The following is a 19,706-nucleotide window of genomic DNA, read 5'->3' as shown; positions in this document are numbered from 1 at the left end:
AGCAGGAAGCAAAATAAAGTAACATAATTGTTTGTGTAGGGTACGATGTAAGAATAATTGCAAATAAAGTTATAGCTACTTAGCATTTAATGTTTGAATCCTATTTATTGATTTTAGATTATTGGGATTAAAACTTAAATTTGTGGACTTGACAAATTAAAAATTTCACTGCCTTTTTGGAATGTATTCAGAACATATTTAGTGCTTTCTATCTGCGCACCACCATGCTAGGCAATGTGGATAAGGTAAAAGGTATTTGTGACATTTTCATAAAAAGCACAAAGAAAAACATTCTGATTGATTTTCATTGTTTACATTTTTCATGTAAGATTACTTGTATAATCAAAACAGGATTCCCCCACTCAAACAAAGCAATGGCATACATAAGTTGCTCATTTCCTAGTTCCTTTCCAGGTCCTGACCTTGGTTCTGGAAATACCGGGTTGAAAAATCTAGATAAGGCCCTATTCCCTTGGAGCTCACTTTTAAAATAGCATGGGTTGAGGTATTGGTTAAAACTATTTCTACCAGAAGTTGTCATATGCTTAGGGATTACATGAAGAAAGCAACCTGTAGAAAACAAATATACTAAATTCTGCATAACCATTGAAAGAAACTGAGTTCTTGGTAAGAGATTTCTGGTGTGCATCTAAATCACTCCCTCTCTCCCAATCTCATTTTCAGGGCAGTGGAGAGGCCTAATGGTGATATACCAGCCTTTATGAGTATGAGCTATGGGAAGAAGAGAGAAGAGCCATTATTTTTTAGTAAGCATTCAGAGTTAGTGAAGAGAGGCTATCTTCTCCCTTCACCTACTTACCGGAATGGAGGACTCAACTGGTTTGTTTTCCAAAACTTAGTCTGGAGAACTCTAAGAGAATCCTGCTAAAGTTTACAGTGTCTGCAAGGAGAGATGGGCATCTGATTTCCAGCTGCTTTTCTGTGTATCTACTTCTCACTAGTCCTGTTATTGCCAAAGGAGCAAGGTAGTTGGAGTATGGCCCTGCAGACCAAAGGCAAATACTGCTCAGGGATTTCACCAAAGTCTGAAAGCTCACTTTGTGTTGGGATGGATGAGATATAAGGTAATGCTCAGAGAAAGTGAGCAGAAGGCCACCAGCTAGGGATTCACCCACCAGTGTTTCCTGTTTAGAGACAAGTGATAGAGAATCAGAGGAGGGATAGTAGAGCCTTAGATTTAAGCCAAATCTCTGGACTGACTACTCAGAACAATGAAGAATGATTAAAATATTAAAAGCAGAGAGTGGCATAATATGACTTTTGCTTCAAATTGACTATCTCTGTCATGTGTATAATATGAGGGCAAGTGTGGAAGCTGGGATGCCATAGGGAGTGACAGGAATAGCCCATGTGTATCATATATTCACACGTGCTTGAGTTTACTATGACTGATCATCAATCTTTAAAACCTAAATTTTAAAATTATCTTTTCCCAGCTTGTATGATATATCTTGTAAACGTCATTGTTGGTTTCAACCCATTCTTACTTCTTATTTTCATCAATTATAGTGTGAAAGAAAAGTGCTGTTATCTTTCAATAATTTGTGTAGCTCTACTTTGAGGAGAACTTATCTAATAACCCAAGCATCAACAAAAAAGAATATTTCTTAAATCAGGACATTCACAGATATTTAATAAATGTTAGACACAATAGAACTAAGATTTTGCCCTTTATACTAAAGGGATATTACATTCTCGTAAAGCACATGTCTGCTGAAGGATCAATTTGATGAAATGTCATAATGTTTTAGATCAAGAATGTCAAATTATCTGATATGAATTGCTATCGTACTAGGTTAAGTTATTCAATATAACTCAGCTTTAATGTCCACATCTAGATAAGGTAGAGATTTTTAAAGCATGATCTATGTTGCCTTGAAAATAAAAAGTACAGTGAATTTATGTTATTTGAATGACATACATAAAATTGTGTTATAAGGGTCACCAGAATAAGTAATAAAAAAGGACTAGAAATAACATTATTTTAATATTCTAAATTAAATATAAACTTTCAATATGATCCTGTCGCCCTAACCAGTTTGGCTCAATGGATAGAGCGTCGGCCTGCGGACTCAAGGGTCTCAGGTTTGATTCTAGTCAAGGGCATGTACCTTGGTTGCGGGCACATTCCCAGTAGGGAGTGTGCAGGAGGCAGCTTATCAATGTTTCTCTCTCATATAATGTTTCTAACTCTCTATCCCTCTCCCTTCCTCTCTGTAAAAAATCAATAAAATATATATATAAAATATGATCCTGTCGATGCTACAAAAATAAAATTAATTGGGGGCAAAACAAAAGGTTTCCCCAGCCTTATCTTGAACTTTTAGAGCTGATAAATACTATTTGGTGACTTTAAGAGTTTGTGGATAATACTATCATATAGTCACTATATGCAATACAATGCAAATATAAAGGCAATTAAGATATGTTGTATACCCCACAATTAAATTTGCTAATCAGCTGGCCCTAATAATGGAAGATTATTGTGGGTTATTTAGATAGGCCCAATCTAATCACATAAATCTTAAAAGTAAAGAACTTTCCACACCAATAGTCAGACAGAAATAAGACTCCCGCCCCAAGATTTCATTGAAGACAGAACAAAACCAGAAGCCTAGAAACAGGGATGATGTCTATAAGCTGAGAATAGCTTTCAGTCTATAACCAGCAAGGAAAACAGCGACCTCATTCCTATAAATGCAAGGACCTGAACTTTGTCAACAACACAATTGACTAAGATGTGGATCTTTTCCTAGAGTCCTCAGGAGGGCTCATGTCCTCCCGATGGCTTGCTCTCAGTGCGGGGAAACCTGTGTTGGACCACTGACCTACAGAACTGAAAAATAATGTTTGTGCTGCTTTGGCCACTAAACTTTGGGATGATCCATTACATCAGAATTAGGAAACTAATATAGTTTAGTAACTGTATATATTTTATTTTTTGTGTTTGCCTTAGGGTTTACAGTATACACAATTATCACATTCTACCTGCAAATAATATTATACCACTTCACAAGTGCTATAAGAAAGTTACCAAAGTATATTTACACTGTCTCACATTTTCTGCTGTTAGTGTTATCCATTTGAATTATTTATATGTTGTATACCCCACAATACTCCATTATGATGTTTTCTCTAAACAGCTTACCAGTATTTTAAGTGATTAAAAAGAGACAAAAACATCTTTTCTTTTAAAGAAAAAAAATTGTTCTCTATGTGTAATACTTGTACCATAAATATACTGTTTTTCCTCACCAAGCAATTCTCCAATTCCCTATGGAGAGCAACGGAGTCTCCTACAATGTAATTCAATCCTTTTAAAATATGTTTTTATTGATTTCTAGACAGAGAAGAAGGGAGAGGGAGAGATAGAAACATTGATGAGAGAGAAACATCATCGATTGGGTGCCTCCTGCACCCCCCTACTGGGAATTGAGCCTACAACCCAGACATGTGCCCTGACTGGGAATTGAACTAGTGACCTCTTGTTTCATGGATCGACACTCAAATCACTGAGTCACACCTGTTGGGCCAACTTAATTCAATTCTGACACTATGTCCTGGAGATTATTGCAGATTCCACAAGACTGCCCCCCACTTCAGACACTAATCACAAGCAGTGGGTTCCCAGAGCACTCACATTTCCACTGTATTTCCTGTGATATGTGATATCTTCCTCTGGCTGACCACACCTCCTAGTCTCTGGATATCTGGTGAGCCAGTTTTACTGCCAGGGCATGTGCACTATTCCAAATGGCCCTCTTGGGCAGAATTCACACTGGTTCTCATTCACATGGCTCAAATATTGCCCACAGGAACCATTCTTGTATTTCTTGCCTAGACATACAATTCCAAACCAGCAGTAACTTTCCTTTGCTTTGAAACCATACAAGTGAACAGATCATAGCTACTATTGCCTCTTAGATTTGTCATAACCCACTTGTCTGCGAGCACATGTAAAACTCCGAGTGGTCTGTAGAAATCACTCCCTCAATTAGAAATGAGGGAAGGCACACTTATCTCTTCTTAGAGGAGTGGTGAAACCAAAGCAGAGCTTTTCCCAAAGAAACCCTCTTCAGAAATTTGTGGGCATCTTTGGAACCTTTATTCTTTTAGATTCTCCTTTGCCCATATTTTAAGGGCAACTGATCTCCATCTACAAAATTCCTTCACACTAGTACCTAGAACAATGTTTGTTTGAATAACCAGGGACCAGGAATTTGGAAGGGCCATCTTCAGAATTATGCCCTCCCACTATCTCTAAAAACAAGGTAGTTGAGCAGAAACATAAAAGTAAAACTATGAGTAATCAGAGAATATATAGGGCAGTACATTCCAGGTAAAAGAAATAGCAAGTATAAGGAATCTCAGATTGGTGCAGAAGCTATCAAACACACAGTCTTTCTCATTGAAAAATCTCTCCACATTTTCTCATAGGTTATTTGATTGCAGAAAATAAGTTTTTTTTCTCTTTTCTAGAATTAGGCTCACTTCCTAATCCTAAGAAATAGAAAGTCTATTTTAACAATTGCATTTGCTTAAATGGCAGATATATTAGCATAATTGAGATTAAAAATTGATGTAAAAAATCATTGAAATGACAGCAGAAACTGTCAAAATATATTCAAAATGACTGAAGGATTAGCCTTAATTATGAATATTTAATATTTTAAATTTTACTGTAATTCTCCTCTACACTCAAAAAATAAAAATAAAAAGGTACTATAATATTGGATGAGAAAAAAGTATAAACAGGAATAGGTAATGAAAGTAAAGTACTAGGTTCATACGTATTGTAGATTTAAAGACAAATAAGACAAAAATCCTCTCCTTAATTTGTCATTTAAGTAGTTATTTTATATCCGGCTTCCAGTACTGGATGCGTAACATAATACTGGACTGACACTCCTACCCATGAGTTCTTAAGCTCTGCACATAATTAAAACAAAACAAAACAATAAACATGAAAGAGAAGAGTGAATAAGAAGCAAGCACTTTTCTTATGGAAAGTCCACAGTTTAGGAGGGAAATTATATGGAATGAATTCCCATTTTTCACTGTTTTTAGCCTGGGGATATATAGAGTTGGCATGGCAAAAGACAGTAGGAACCCTGGTAAATAAAGAATGCACACATTATAGCCTGGATACTTAGAAAATTGTGCACAACCACTGAAGAATGAGGGAGAAATCCAGTAAGGAAAGGAGTTCAAAAACCAAATATTGTCTGCTCTAGATTTTGATGACTGATTAACCACCCATGTACATTGTAGACTCAGATCACCTCCTCAAAATTATAATTTTTAACTGATTAGGACTGGCACCCAAGAAGTATAATTTTCATTTTGAACCAAACAAAATGAGCATGTGGTACAAAGAAAAGAAAAGAAAAGAAAAGAAAAGAAAAGAAAAGAAAAGAAAAGAAAAGAAAAGAAAAGAAAAGAACAACAAAAATGCCTCTCATTGGATTATAGTAACATAACAAAGTATCCCACAATTTAATATCCATAACATCTGGGACACCATCCATCATTATAAGACATATGAAGCTCCAGAAAAATGGGACATATTCACAAGAAACAGTACAAGAGGAACAAATCGGAGATGACCCAGTTGTTGGAAATAGCAGGCAGAATTTTAAAACAATTAAAATAGCTATCCTATTGAAGGAAAAGAAAATATGCTTGTAATAACTGCAATGAGAGGAACTCTAAGTAGAGAAGTAAAAATTATAAGGAAGAACTAAATGGAAATTGAAGAACAAAATAATAAAGCATCCCATATATATATAAAGGAAGGACATTCCTAATCATATTCTTAAGAACTAAAGATAAACACCAAACTTGAAATGAAAAGAAAGAGATGGCACATCATAATTACACAACGATTCAACTACAGCTTGTCATCTTATCTGATAATTTAGAGGACAGGAAGAGTTGCATGATAACTTTAAATAATGAAAAAGACAAAAAATATTTTCAAAAATCTACATCCAGTGAAAATATTCATCAGGAATGAAGGACTCCTTGCTTTCACCTAGGAAGTAAAAAGCTAAAATAAGTATTGCTCCATACTAAAAATAAGAAAACTTTGAATAATCTACAAAACCACACCTTTTTTGAACCTTCCAGGAACATTTTGTACAAAAGCAATGCAATAACATTAAATATACTTTATTTGTTTGAAATAAGACATTATGAGAGAAAAATGGGCAAAGCAGTGAAAAAAAAGAAAACAACTATCAAAAAGGTAGATTGCTGCCCTAACCGGTTTGGCTCAGTGGATAGAGCATCGGCCTGCAGACTGAAAGGTCCCAGGTTCGATTCCAGCCAAGGGCATGTACCTTGGTTGCGGGCACATCCCCAGTGAGAGGTGTGCAGGGGGCAGCTGATCGATGTTTCTCTCTCATCGATGTTTCTAACTCTCTATCTCTCTCCCTTCCTCTCTGTAAAAAAATCAATAAAATATATTTTTTAAAAATATATATATATATTAAAAAAGGTAGATTGCAGTTAAATCATATCAATACTTATATTAAATGTAAATTATCTGAGCATATCAATAAAAATACAATAAAAGTAAGATGTGGATTAAAAAAGCTAGAGAAAACTATTGTCTTGAGGAAACCATTTTAAATCAAATGGCATAGTAGGTTGAAATTAATAGATTGAAAAAAATATACCTTGCAAATGCATATGAAACCTATTCTGAGGCATAAAGCAGACTTTCACAAATTTGAAAGAAGTGAAATCATACAAAGTATGGTATCAGAACATAATAGAATTACAGTAGAAATAAATGACAGAAGAAACCATGGAAAAATATGTAGAGAACCTAAACAAAAAATACAAAGAATAAATGGGGATTAAATAATTCAAAGATGTTATTTAAATTCAGCAAGAAAAACATAATCAGTTGAAATAATCATATTTCATACCAATAAGTTCAAAAATATATACATTAGAATATTACCAAGATCAGTAGTTTTTTGAGAGAGATTTTTCTTAAGGAACACAAACTAAGAACTCTGAGATCAAAACAGAATGATGTAGTGAGAAAATATTTTTGGAACACATAAAATATTAAAATAAATGTTTATGTAATATACATATGAGAATGAAGTAAGATTGCAAAACCATATGTCAGGCTGTTAACAATTTTTTGTCTCATGTTATGTAATGATTTTGAGCTATTTTATTTCCTTTTTGTTTATATTTTCCCCATTGTTTAGCTGTCATTTCTTGATGCTTTTAAGACACCTATAATGCTTACCTTCCAGGTTGTTTGTTAAGTTACTCAACAGGCAATGGAGTAAACTTCAATAAAAATAATGCTTACATTATATGATTGAATACATATGAAACATATGTCCCAGCCTGTGTGGCTCAGTGGTTGAGCATAGACCTATGAACCAGGAGGTCAGGGTTCAATTCCTGGTCAGGGCGCATGCCTGGGTTGCAGTCTTGATCTCTAGTGTGGGGAATACAGGAGGCAGCTGATCAATGATTCTCTCTCATCATTGATGTTTCTATTTCTCTCCCTCTCCCTTCTCTCTGAAATCAGTACAAATAAATTTTAAAAAAGAGAAATATATGTCTATATTATAAAAATGTATGTTTTTTTCTGCACAGATTTTTTAAAAGTACATATTGTTGTCTTTTTGGGGGGGAGGAGGTTTCACTCTGACTAGGTTCTAATGATTCAAATTACTTGTGAAATGTGTGCTGAACACCCTGCATAGATATATTTTGAAAATAAGAGATTCCTTTGGTTGAAAACAGAATTTAATAAAATTGACAATATTTCACATACCCTGTGAAAATCAACCTATTTCTTAATGATTCCAAAACTGACAATGCTAATAGTAATTCCTTCTATTTGGGATAATATAGTTCCTAAAGACTAGAGCAGTGATAGCGAACCTTTTGAACTCGGCATGTCGGCATTTTGAAAATCCCTAACTTAACTCTGGTGCCGTGTCACATATAGAAATTTTTTGATATTTGTAACCATAGTAAAACAAAGACTTATATTTTTGATATTTATTTTATATATTTAAATGCCATTTAACAAAGAAAAATCAACAAAAAAAATGAGTTCGCGTGTCACCTCTGACATGCGTGTCATAGGTTCGCCATCACTGGACTAGAGGTTCATCAAAAGTTTGGTGTCTAGTGAATCCACTAGCTAATTTCCCAGGACAGAATAATGTAACAAAACAATTGTATTATATTTTTCACTTGTTATCTTTATTTTATAGTTATAGTTTCAATTTATATAGGATGACATTAATTTAGCTAAATATGAATATATAACTTTGATAAAATTTTAATATCCAGATAGTAAAAGAATATCTAAGTAATACTAAGTGTATAATGAAATGTTATTATCGGGAGTTATTTTGTCTACCTCATAAAAGAAGAAAATGCCAGATGTCTCAATAATTAGAACAACCTAAATAAGCAATGATCTGTATCTTTCTTTTTATTACTTGGCGTAAAAAAATAAAATGTATCATCTAATTTTATAAATCTTTGTTTTCAAAAGATGTTGTCCTAGAAGGCTCCTAATTGCATTAAAATGGTTCATTGTCTTTAAGCCATCAGATTCCAAAAGCAATCTTTCTCTCAATGTGAAGACAGCAAGACATAAAGTGAGCAATGTCTTGGAAAGAAATGAGACTGTATTCATTCACCCTGGGGGTGTAATTCTATCATTTCCTCTGACTGGGGAGAGCATTTGGTGTACAGGAAAGCAAAAATAAGACATTCTCTTAATCTGAGCAAGACTGTTAATCTGAGAATTTTGCATATGATTGCATGTGATTGTGCTTTTCCATCAGACAAAAAGGACACTAATACAGTATCTTTTCAAAGGGGAGACACACCAAGACTCAACTACAACCATAAAAAAAAGACACACAAAAAACATATACATAATATTTGTTCGTTAACTTTTGGAGATTTAAATAATGAAACAAAATATATCAAGGTATACAGATTATAATGGTACAACATATCCTTATTGTGTTCAATCCCATCACTAATAAAGCAAATGCAAATTAAATTAACACCATATAATAAAATGCTCACAAGAGTGGAAAAGTTAAAAAAAAATTTTTAAATGGCAGTGGTGAAGACCAAAGTTAATTCTCATGCTTATCTGTTAAAACTTAAAATTGCCCTGAACTTTTTGCAAAGCAGTCTGGCAACATTTATTAACATTTATAATGTGAAATTCATGCATATTTTGATCCATTACTTCCATTGTATGGAATCGTTCTCATGGAAATAAAAGCATACCAAGTAACAGCAGAATTGATTGTCATGTGGAAAGTAATTAAAATAGTAAATAATCATTCCTAGAGAAATAACTGATTGGTTAAATTATAGTATATGCAAACAATGCAGTATTTTCATTGCTTCTTAACTTCATCTCTTCATTAATTCTACTCACTTTTATTGAATGAATACTATGTTTCAAACTATTATATGGTTCAATGATACAGTGGTGAGTAAAGACCTCTGCATTGATTCAATTTACAATAGTCGAGTGTGGAGGGAGGGAAGGAGAAAGATCGAGAGGAAGACAGATGGTGTGTGAGAGAGAAAAACAAACAAAATGATCAAGTAGGTTATCACTATGGTAGATAGTGAGAATTGCTTCAAAGGAAAAATAAGAATAAAAAGGAGATGTGGAATATAATATTGGAGGGTTGGTTTATACATTAAATATGATTATGTCAGGAGAAGACTCACTCAGAAGATGTACCCATTTGAGGAGTTGAGTGAGCTCACTATCTCTCTTCCACGTATTTGTCTTATGTGTTCTAATGGATAACTTCCTTTTGGAAATTTACTCTTAGTTGGCCTCTGACTTCTTCAAACAGAGTATAAGGAATCCTGTACTTACTTTTAACTTTTTTATCCAAAAATATTCAACTCTCAAGGAGTTCCTTGTAATTAAACCCATTATATTAAGAATGTCTCATTTCTTACAAGAAAAGCTGGAAAGGGAAATAATATTTATGCATGTGTAAAATTAAACAGGTGCTGCGCTGAGTGTTCCACAAGCTCTCATTTATCTGTCTCCAAGTATGGGAGGGATTATTTTTCTGAATCAAGTTCAAAGGATACATTTGAGAGTAAATATTCAATTATGCAAATTGGTTGGAGAGATGGAGACATTAATTTAAAAAAAAAATCAAAATGTAAGGGTCTGGAACAAACTTTTGTCCCATTCCAGATATGTTTGTTTCACAAGAAAGGGTAAATATACCTTATTAACAAAGATAAAGCATCTCATTTACTTACTCTCAAGGCATCAAAAAAATTAACACCTCCCCAAAAATGTAATCAATAATTATGAAGATAAACCTGAGAAACACTCCTATAAGATAGGGAAAATACTTCCATTTCTTTCTGAGTGTTGTGGGAAGAAACATATACATAGTCACTACGCATTTAGAGATAATTATGTCCATTGGTGATAGCATAATTGAACTCTTCCCATTCACAACAGTATGGATGGACATGGAGAATATTATGCTAAGTGAATAAAGATCACATGATCTCACTCATTTGTGGATTATAATGAACAATATAAACTGATGAACAAAGGTAGATCCAGAGACATAGAAACATCGGACAGACAGTCAAACTTCAGAGGGAAGGCAGGGGAGAGGGGTGGATAAGAGATCAACCAAAAGACTTTTATGCATGCATATAAGCATAATGAATGGACACAGACACTAAGAGGGTGAGGGCTTGTGCTGGGGAATGGGGGTGGCCGGGGGGAGTTCAATGGGGGAAAAAGGAGACATATGTAATGCTATATGTAATACTTTAAACAATAAAGAATTTTTTTAAAAAGAATTAAATTAGCAATAGAATGAGGATCATTAAGTAAACAGTTCTGGTACATTAGATCAACTACTTGAGGGAAAAATAGTAACACTAGACCCCTACCTCACACCACAAGGTGAGGTAAAGCACAAATAAATGTTTAAAATGAAATTGTAAACAATGTAGGAATTAAAATAGTCCACCAGTGAGGAATACCTTTCTAATAACAAAAACAAAGGGATAGAACAAAAGAGAAAAAGTGAGTGAGAGAGAGAAAGAACTCATGGACATAGACAACAACAGTGTAGAGATTGTGGGGGGCGGGGGAAGAGGTGGGTATAGATGAAATAGGGTATAAGAGGATGAATAAATGATGATGAAAAAAATAAAATAAAGAAACAAAAAGCAATGATGATGTAAGACAGAACTATTGAATCTATAAATACAAAAAGTGGAAATTATAAAAAAATTACTTGATGAGAATAAAACAAATGAGGCATTTTTGGAAATGTAGATTATGGATGAGTGTGCCATCTTATGATTTTTTTTTAGAAGCTGATAGTTGAGGATTGAAAGTGAGAGTGGATGGGCCATGTCACAATAAGCAAAAGAAACATACTTGAGACTTCCTTTGTTGTTACAAGATGCTGCTCATGATTTTTGCCTACTTCCTCTTGTCCTATTTTAGGTCAAATGCTTCAATCTTTGAGAGCTCCCTAAAATTAAGCATGTTTCAATTTATTTCTTTTACAAGTGTTAAATATGTAATAAATATTTTTTTGGAAATAAAATATTGACAGGATTGATTTTTTTTTGGAAAAATGCAAAGTTCATAAGATTATTCATAACAAGCTCCCTACTTTAATTTGCATTTCTGATGTCCAAGGAATTAAAACAAAAACTTCTGGGGGGGGATTATATAGATCAGGGTGGGGAACATCCAGCTCACAGGCCGTATAAGGCCTCTGAACTCATTTGGCCTGGCCCTGCCAAGGCATGATGGGTGAGTTAATTAAAGTTTTGACCAAATATAGCGTGCTATTCATAACAAGCTCCCTACTTTAATTTGCATTTCTGATGTCCAAGGAATTAAAACAAAAACTTCTGGGGGGGGATTATATAGATCAGGGTGGGGAACATCCAGCTCACAGGCCGTATAAGGCCTCTGAACTCATTTGGCCTGGCCCTGCCAAGGCATTATGGGTGAGTTAATTAAATTTTTGACCAAATATAGCGTGTTCATTTTTAAGTTGATAATTTTGTGTAGATCAAGAATGATGTTATAAATATCCAAATGGCCCTTGGCAGAAAAAAGTTTCCCCACCCCTGAATAGATAATGAAAGAATCATATCAGATTCATATAACTCTTGTTAATAAATTTAATTTTCAGTGTGTCATTGAAAACACCCTTTTAGTCTACTGTCATAGTTGGGTCAAAGTAGAAATGTCTGCAAAGCAATACATGAAAAGGCTAATCTTTGGAATGAGGGGCACTAATTGTGCTCTCTAAAAATCTGTGTTCCAAAATTCTTACCTTCCCCCCCGCTATGTTATTCTACTCTTTACCACTTCTATGAAAACACTGAAAAAATGTTCCTACACCTTCACTTCAATATAAAGACTAACTGCTATCTCTGAGGGATATTCCTTTTTCTACCAATCAGAGGTTTCACAAATGGTTTATTTCCTTGCAAAATACTGTAGGTGTGCTTGGAAGTAAATACAATGCTGATTTTTGTTCAGCATCTAAGTGAAGGATAAACTTTGAAGTAGGTGTTTTGTTTGATCGAATGATTTGTTGGAAATAAAATCCCACATCAAAGACAATAGCATATTTCAAAGATAGAAATCTTACTGCTTCTCTCAGGCCTCAGTAATGCTTTTGTCTTCTTGTTTTGGCTTCCACTTTCATGAAGGGCCTTGAACCAGTCCCGTAACCTGTTTGCCACTTCCCTGAACTCCAGGTCACTACATGCTAAAAACAAAGAGAAATAATAACAAAAATCATGAATAATAACTTAGCAGAAGGTCAATGCTAATTCTCAAACTATTCCAGCAACTGAAATGTAACAACAGCTAAATGAAAAGAAAAAGTAATACAATGACTTAATTGTGTTTTAGCTTTTCAAACACTAAAAATAAATGTGTTCCAAACACAATGAGATTAAGTATAATATTTTATTTAATAAAGAAATATTACTAGTAGAATTGTACTTCCACTTTTCTCTAGAATATAACAGCAACTGAAAGTTCTCATTTTTAACATCACATAAATTGGTCAAATATGTATGTTCTGAACACTTTTGTAATAGTAAGGTGGTAATCATCTGGGCAAATAAGGAGTTGAAAATCCAAACTGAATACTTACACATTTATTATTGCCTATACAATACCCAAACAAAAAGCAAAGTTTTATTCAACAAAAAAATCTGTTAAAAATGATAAAAAAATGGTTGATCAATTTAGCAAAGTTTTGTTTAACAGTGATAGTAAATTTTAGTGCTATAGTGCTTATCATGTATATCTAATAATATCTGTGACTTCACATGATTTTTGAGTACAATAAATTTATATTTAAGAAAAATAGCATTTAAAAATTTACTCTAATATGAAACATTATATACCTTTATGGTTTGCCACATACACCATACCTTCAATTTCTATGTAAGATGATGCAGGTATTGTACTGGAATATTTTAGGAATTAAGAATCCTGTGATAACACCAATAATAATAATAATAATAGTAATAATAGCAGCTAACACTACAAACTATCAAAAATACTTTATATACAGTAACATGTTTAATTCTTATAAAAACTTTATAAAATCTATGCTAATATTGCTGACATTTAAGTGTTAGAAAAATTATGCATTGGGAGGTCAGGCAGGCAAGTGTCAGATCCAAGTTCTGTATCCAAAAGATAGCATACAAGGTCTTTTAAATATATACATATATATATATTCAGAAAGGAAGGGAGAGGGAGAGATAGAGATAGAAACATCAATGATAAGAGAGAATTATTGATTGGCTGCCTCCTGCACTCCCCACACTGGGGACCCAGGCGTGTGCCCTGACCTAGAATCACCATGACCTCCTGGTTCATCGGTTGACACTCAACCACTAAGGCACGCTAGCCGGGCACAAGTCTTAATCTTTATAGCAAACTACCTCAGTAGTAGCATGATCGAAATTAGATCAAACAAGACACTGTTTCACTCAAACCTTATCAATTTTCATTTCAGTAAGTTATGACTGTCGTCATGTGACGTGGTCATCTCTGCAGAGATGTATGTGAGCAAAACAGATTTTTAAAAGAAAATACACAAAGCATATGTCAACATATCTTCTTTAAAGGAGTATACATCTTCAAGTTTGTTTTTTTTTAATTTATCTTTATTGTTGAAAGTATTACAGATGTTCCCTTTCCCTCTCCCCACTGACCTCTTCCACCACGCTCCCACCCGACCCTAGGCCTTCACTGCACTACTCTCTGTGTCCATGGGTTATGCATATATGCATATAAATTCTTCAGTTAATCTCTTCCTGCCTCTCCTTCTCTCTGAGATTTGTCAGTCTGTTCAAGTCCATTTTTAATGTCAATTAAAACCAGATCACACAGATCTCATGGAAAAATAAGTTGATATGCTACCACATATTCCTCAGCATTAACAGGGGCCCATGATGGAGGCTACCCCAGAAGACTCGCCTTTCCTTTTCTTTTTTCCAGACAGAGGCTACACTGCTGTTAGGCATTATTATAAATCATGAGTCAAATGTCCTTATCACACAACAAAATACCTAAGGTAAACAATATTGGAATATAACATTATTTACAGAATGACATTCCTACTTCACTTTTGATCAAATCCTTCGTTACAGACATGTTCAGATTGCAATATGACCAGTCAAACTTCACTCTTGTGAGTGTCTGACAGTCATCTGTTGTTTACTACAGTTTTTTTCTAGAATAAGTCAAAATGTCCAATCTGCATATTTTCTAACAGTTCCCCTAGAAATAATTCAGAGTATTTATACAGCATGAAATGCTTTTAATGAGGTTTCACATTTGATTTTAATATAAAGCCCGGAAGATTAGGTAAATGATTATTATTTTTTATAGCTATGGAAACTAGGACACTGAATATAAATGACTGCCCTAAATTTTATAGCCAGTAGTGAACTAGAACAGTACTTGGTACTCATTGATCTAATTGTATTTGTAGCCAGAAATAAATAACAGAATAAGAAATCATAATAACAAAATAAATATGATTTTAAATTAAATTAGAGAAAAAGAAAAACAAGGTTTTAAAACAATCATCTTTATTGTTTGAAAGTATTCCATATGTCCCCTTTTTCCCCCACTGACCCCTTCTACTCTTCTCCCACCTCTCGCACCAGACCTTCACCACACCATTGTCTGTGTACATGGGTTGAAAAGCAAGGTTTTTAATGCAAGGTTCTTCAACCGTGTCAAATTATTAACTAGATCGCGGTATTAGGTAAAGCAAATGAATGAAAAGGGAAGAGGTCCTGGAAATTTAAAAAGTTACATATACATTTACATTTGTGTACCCACACACCTACTCACATATTTGAAAAGACAAAACATGCAATAGAATCAGTGGGGATAAAGCCAGAAAACAATCTAGACTACAAAACAAAAACAATAGACGGAGACTAAAGCAAAAGAACATAAAAACCCAGATTAACAAGTCTACTATCTGCCTTATGGAAGTTATTAAGAGAAAGAATATTATGAAAATGGATAAAATTATTTTGAAAATAATTCCTATAGCAGCAAAAAAACAAGTTTTCAGAGAAAAAGGAACCACTGAGATCTTTTCTGACTGAATTAAATGTAGATCTATATACACCGACACCAAAATACCTTTCAATATTTAGAATATAAAACATAAAAATAAAATGACAAGAGCTTGCAGGAAAAAAATAAACATAAATAATCAGACTGAAAAACAAACAAAAATTCACTACCAAACACAAAGAGTCAGCTTTACCTCCCAATAATTATTAGCAACACTGGGTTATAGAAAATATAAAGCAGGCCTTCAACACTTTAATAAAAATAGATTTTAGTCCTGGCCAATGTGGTTCAGTTGGTTGAGTGTTGCCCCATGCACCTAGAGGTCACAGGTTCAATTCCAGTCAGGGCACATGCCCAGGTTGTGGGTTTGATTCCCAGTAGGGGGCATGCAGGAGGCAGTCGATCGATGTTTCTGTCATTGATGCTTCTCTCTCTCCCTCTCCCTTCCTCTTTCTCTAAAATCAGTAAAAACATATTAAAAATAAATATATTTAAATCTAGTACCTAACATCTATTCAATTAGTAGTCAAATAGGGCAGAATAAAGGCATGTTTAGGTTTGCCTCCATGAAGATGGGTTGCAACAAAATAATATAGGAAATTAAAAAAAATACAAGGACATGAAATTTACAAAAGAGGGACCCCACTCAAAAACCGAGAAGCACAGTATTCAGCCTAGCAGTGTAGTGCACTTCAAGATGAAGCAAACTCACGGTCAGCTCAGTCACAAACCAATCTGGTGGGTGGTGGCCAGAGTGTGATTTGATAGAATAGTCTCTGGTTGACAACTTGTAAACACTTACCATAGTCATAAAATGGGGATATGAAATGGTAGATGCATTTAAAACTGAGGCTAGTAATATCGTCCATTAAGAAAGAAAAAAATATGCGTTTGTACAGATATAACTGCAGCACAAATTCTCACTTTTTAGTGAACAGTATTCACATTGTCATATGGTAAATTTTTTTATGTGCAAATTGACTTACTATATAAAGAATTCACAGACGATTTAAAAATGATTATAGAATAAAATGTAAGAGTGTTATCAGTTTTGGCAATGAATAGTCCAGCGACAGCCACTAGGAGTATGAAGGCGGGAGTAAGCACATGTGGAGTGAAACATGGCCACACTAACGTCCTCATCTGACACAGTGAGGAGGCGAGCGATGTCTGTGGAACTGGAAACAGATGGTTAAGTGCTTCTGTTTTTGTTTTTGCTAATGATTTTGCTTTCTAAATTGTAACCAATAAACAGCTAAGAATAGCCATGTAATTATATTGAAAAGTGGGAGAGAAGTGAAATATGTTCTCATTTATCAAAGCAGAAAATGTAAAGGTAATGTTTGAAGTTGATAAATGGCTGTTTCACAAATGAGCTCATCACCAGATGGGGAGAAGCAGTAGGCTTAAAAACCATCAGCGCTATGACCTAGGGGTGGAAATGAGAAGTGGGGTGGGAGACTGATTGTCGGTCTTGATTATCCTCTTTCATACCTTTTGGCTTTTCACCCCAGTCCTGAAAATTTGTTTGAGAGAGACACTTCCCTCCCTGCTCTCTCTCTCCTTCATGAAAACTGCAGGGCAATACTAAATACACATTGTGTGGACAGGAGGTGAAGGAGGACAATTAGAATTTATTGATCATAGTCATTAACTCAAACATGGAGGTATTAGCTTCCTTTATAACACCAATTAGTTTAGAGAATTTGTTGCCTCATTTCATATCATAGTTATTCCATGGCAAATCTGGTACTCTTTATTCAGAAAAATCTGTTATTCTACACTAGCATCTTTTCCTATCAATAAAATATATATCAGTGGCAGGGCTACACAAGAGTACTGTGTTATTGCATATTAGCATAACCAATGGACACAGACACTGGGGCGTGGGGCTTGTCCTGAGAGGTGGGAGTGGTGGTGGGGGAGGCATCAATTGGGGAAAAAGGAGACATATGTAATACTTTAAACAATGAAAAAAAAGAGTACTGTGCACTCAGATTCTAGGTTCTTATTACTCAAAGAGGATCACAAGTAGTGAGAATTGACGGAGTGAGTTAGGGAACATTTCAGTGCCGACCTGAAGCCCAAGACATTTTATTTGGAAGCTCCTACCTGTAGCATCCATAAATAATATGTTAGGTATCAAATCTTTGAAAATATTTATATAATATGTCCAAGTGAATTTTCTTTTGAAAACAAGTCATTTAACCTAAATTTGGCAATGATTTATCTGGAAGCATTGGGCAAAGTAGGGATTTTTGCCAAATTAGAAACTTTAAATCACACACTTCCTGAAATTTATAACATTTCATTAAATTATGAATGTTATAAATGCAAAATTAAAAAATTAAAGAAGACATATTTCATAACTCTTAAACATTTACTTTTGATTATTTTTCTTTTATTTTTGTATTTTGGGGACAATAAATATTTCTCAAGTCTCAAACACTTTCATAGACTAACATTTTACCAAAAATATGTTAAAATGCTCCTGACATATTGTAACAAACTTAAATGTAATTATTAAGATTATCATTTATTAAAGAAAGGATACTGACGTCTACCACTGTGAGTTGTTCATTGCAACAACATTCTATAACACTCAGACCTAACTTCAAATTTGTGGGCAGAGAGGATGCTCTGGGAAGGTTCCACTGGTTGGTGGTGGAGTCCACCTGGTAACTGTGCAGTAACTTTAAAGAATGTTATCCATTCTGTTTGAATACATAGTAGGTCTAGCAAAATGACTACTATGTCTACTGGGCTTGATTCATAAGGTTTTATACAATATTTTTCAAATCACCCTTCATTCTTGTACAACGTTAGAAAATAATTATATGAGGTACTCAAAGGTATTTGGTGTTTGTTCCTCATGAGCTTTTGGTAAAAGAATTTCCTAAGTGTTTGTTTTCTACAAAGTGAAGAAATAAAACATCACCACATCTCATTGCTTAAAAATAAAAAATATTTGCCATCACCCTTTGCAACAATGTAAAGGACAAAGATTCTGGTTGCCTGCTTCATGGGATTAGGTTGATGTGTGAATGTGGTACAATGAAAAGCCTTTATTTAGTAAACAATTAGTCTACACATAAAAGGGCTTGAGTTTGCCTTGATGTCAATAATTTCTTGTAAGACCGAGTCTATTACAAAAAGAAAAGTCCAAGCAACGTGTCACTCAACGTCAACTACTATACTCTCACATCGATGCTTCTCTCTGTGCTTTGCCTGAATTACATATTTATTTAAGACAATCTAACTAACAATGCATACAGCATGTGTAGTCAACAGAATAACCACCATCAAGCAATGAAAGAAAGCATGCCTGAATGCTCCCCTATCCTTACTGGAATATGATCATGAAGCTTTAACATAAATGACAGTTTCTACATTCTGTTCAATTCTGAATTAGGTTTTTAACATGGAACTTAGGAAGTTTTCCCAAATCAGAATGTAAAAATATTTCCATCATTGCCTGGAAGGAGACGATACATACACCAAACGGAAAGAACATATAAATTAGAGAAAGTACAAATCAGAGAAAATGAGAATATTTCATGGCTTATACTATGAAATAAGTGGTGCTGGCCATTTTGCAGTTTTTTTCAGCGAGTGCTTTTTTTTTCTGTAAGAATCAGTAGTTCAAGATTGAGAAAATCCATAAGCTGAGACTGAAGATGTTAGAGAAAAATAGATGGGACAAGCATAGCATGGTTTTGACCTTTTGGAAAAAGGAAGATGCCTCATCAAAGAAGGTTCTAGAAGCTTCATCTGGTAAATGAAGAGGGACTAAAATTTTTAGAGCAAACGCGTGTAAAAGCAAATGTACACACACATACACACACACATACACACACACACAAAAAAAATTTCCTAATTACAGAGTAAATGTAGGTAACTGTCATTCCAAACCAAGGTTGAGCAATTTTAGCTTTATGCCTTTCTTAAAAGGTTCAGTTAAAAATTCCTACAGTATTTGTCACAGAGACAGACAAAGGAGGCTTTGAGGTAGACC

At 34.2% G+C, this 19,706-nt stretch overlaps 1 protein-coding gene across 1 annotated transcript in view; it reads right to left on the bottom strand.

The window, feature by feature from the left end:
• The window catches only part of SPOCK3 (sparc/osteonectin, cwcv and kazal-like domains proteoglycan (testican) 3), a 207,071-nt gene that overhangs the window by 13,840 nt on the left and 173,525 nt on the right, over positions 1-19,706 (bottom strand). Inside the window, exon 5 of the mRNA XM_006754272.2 lies at positions 12,720-12,839. Within this exon, the coding sequence (XP_006754335.1) occupies positions 12,720-12,839 (120 nt within the window). The remainder of the gene's footprint in view (positions 1-12,719; positions 12,840-19,706) is intronic.

The sequence above is a fragment of the Myotis davidii genome, unplaced genomic scaffold, assembly GCF_000327345.1.
Source record: "Myotis davidii unplaced genomic scaffold, ASM32734v1 scaffold392, whole genome shotgun sequence".
NCBI classification, from domain to species: Eukaryota; Metazoa; Chordata; class Mammalia; order Chiroptera; family Vespertilionidae; genus Myotis; species Myotis davidii.
This window is presented reverse-complemented; position numbering and strand designations above follow the sequence as displayed.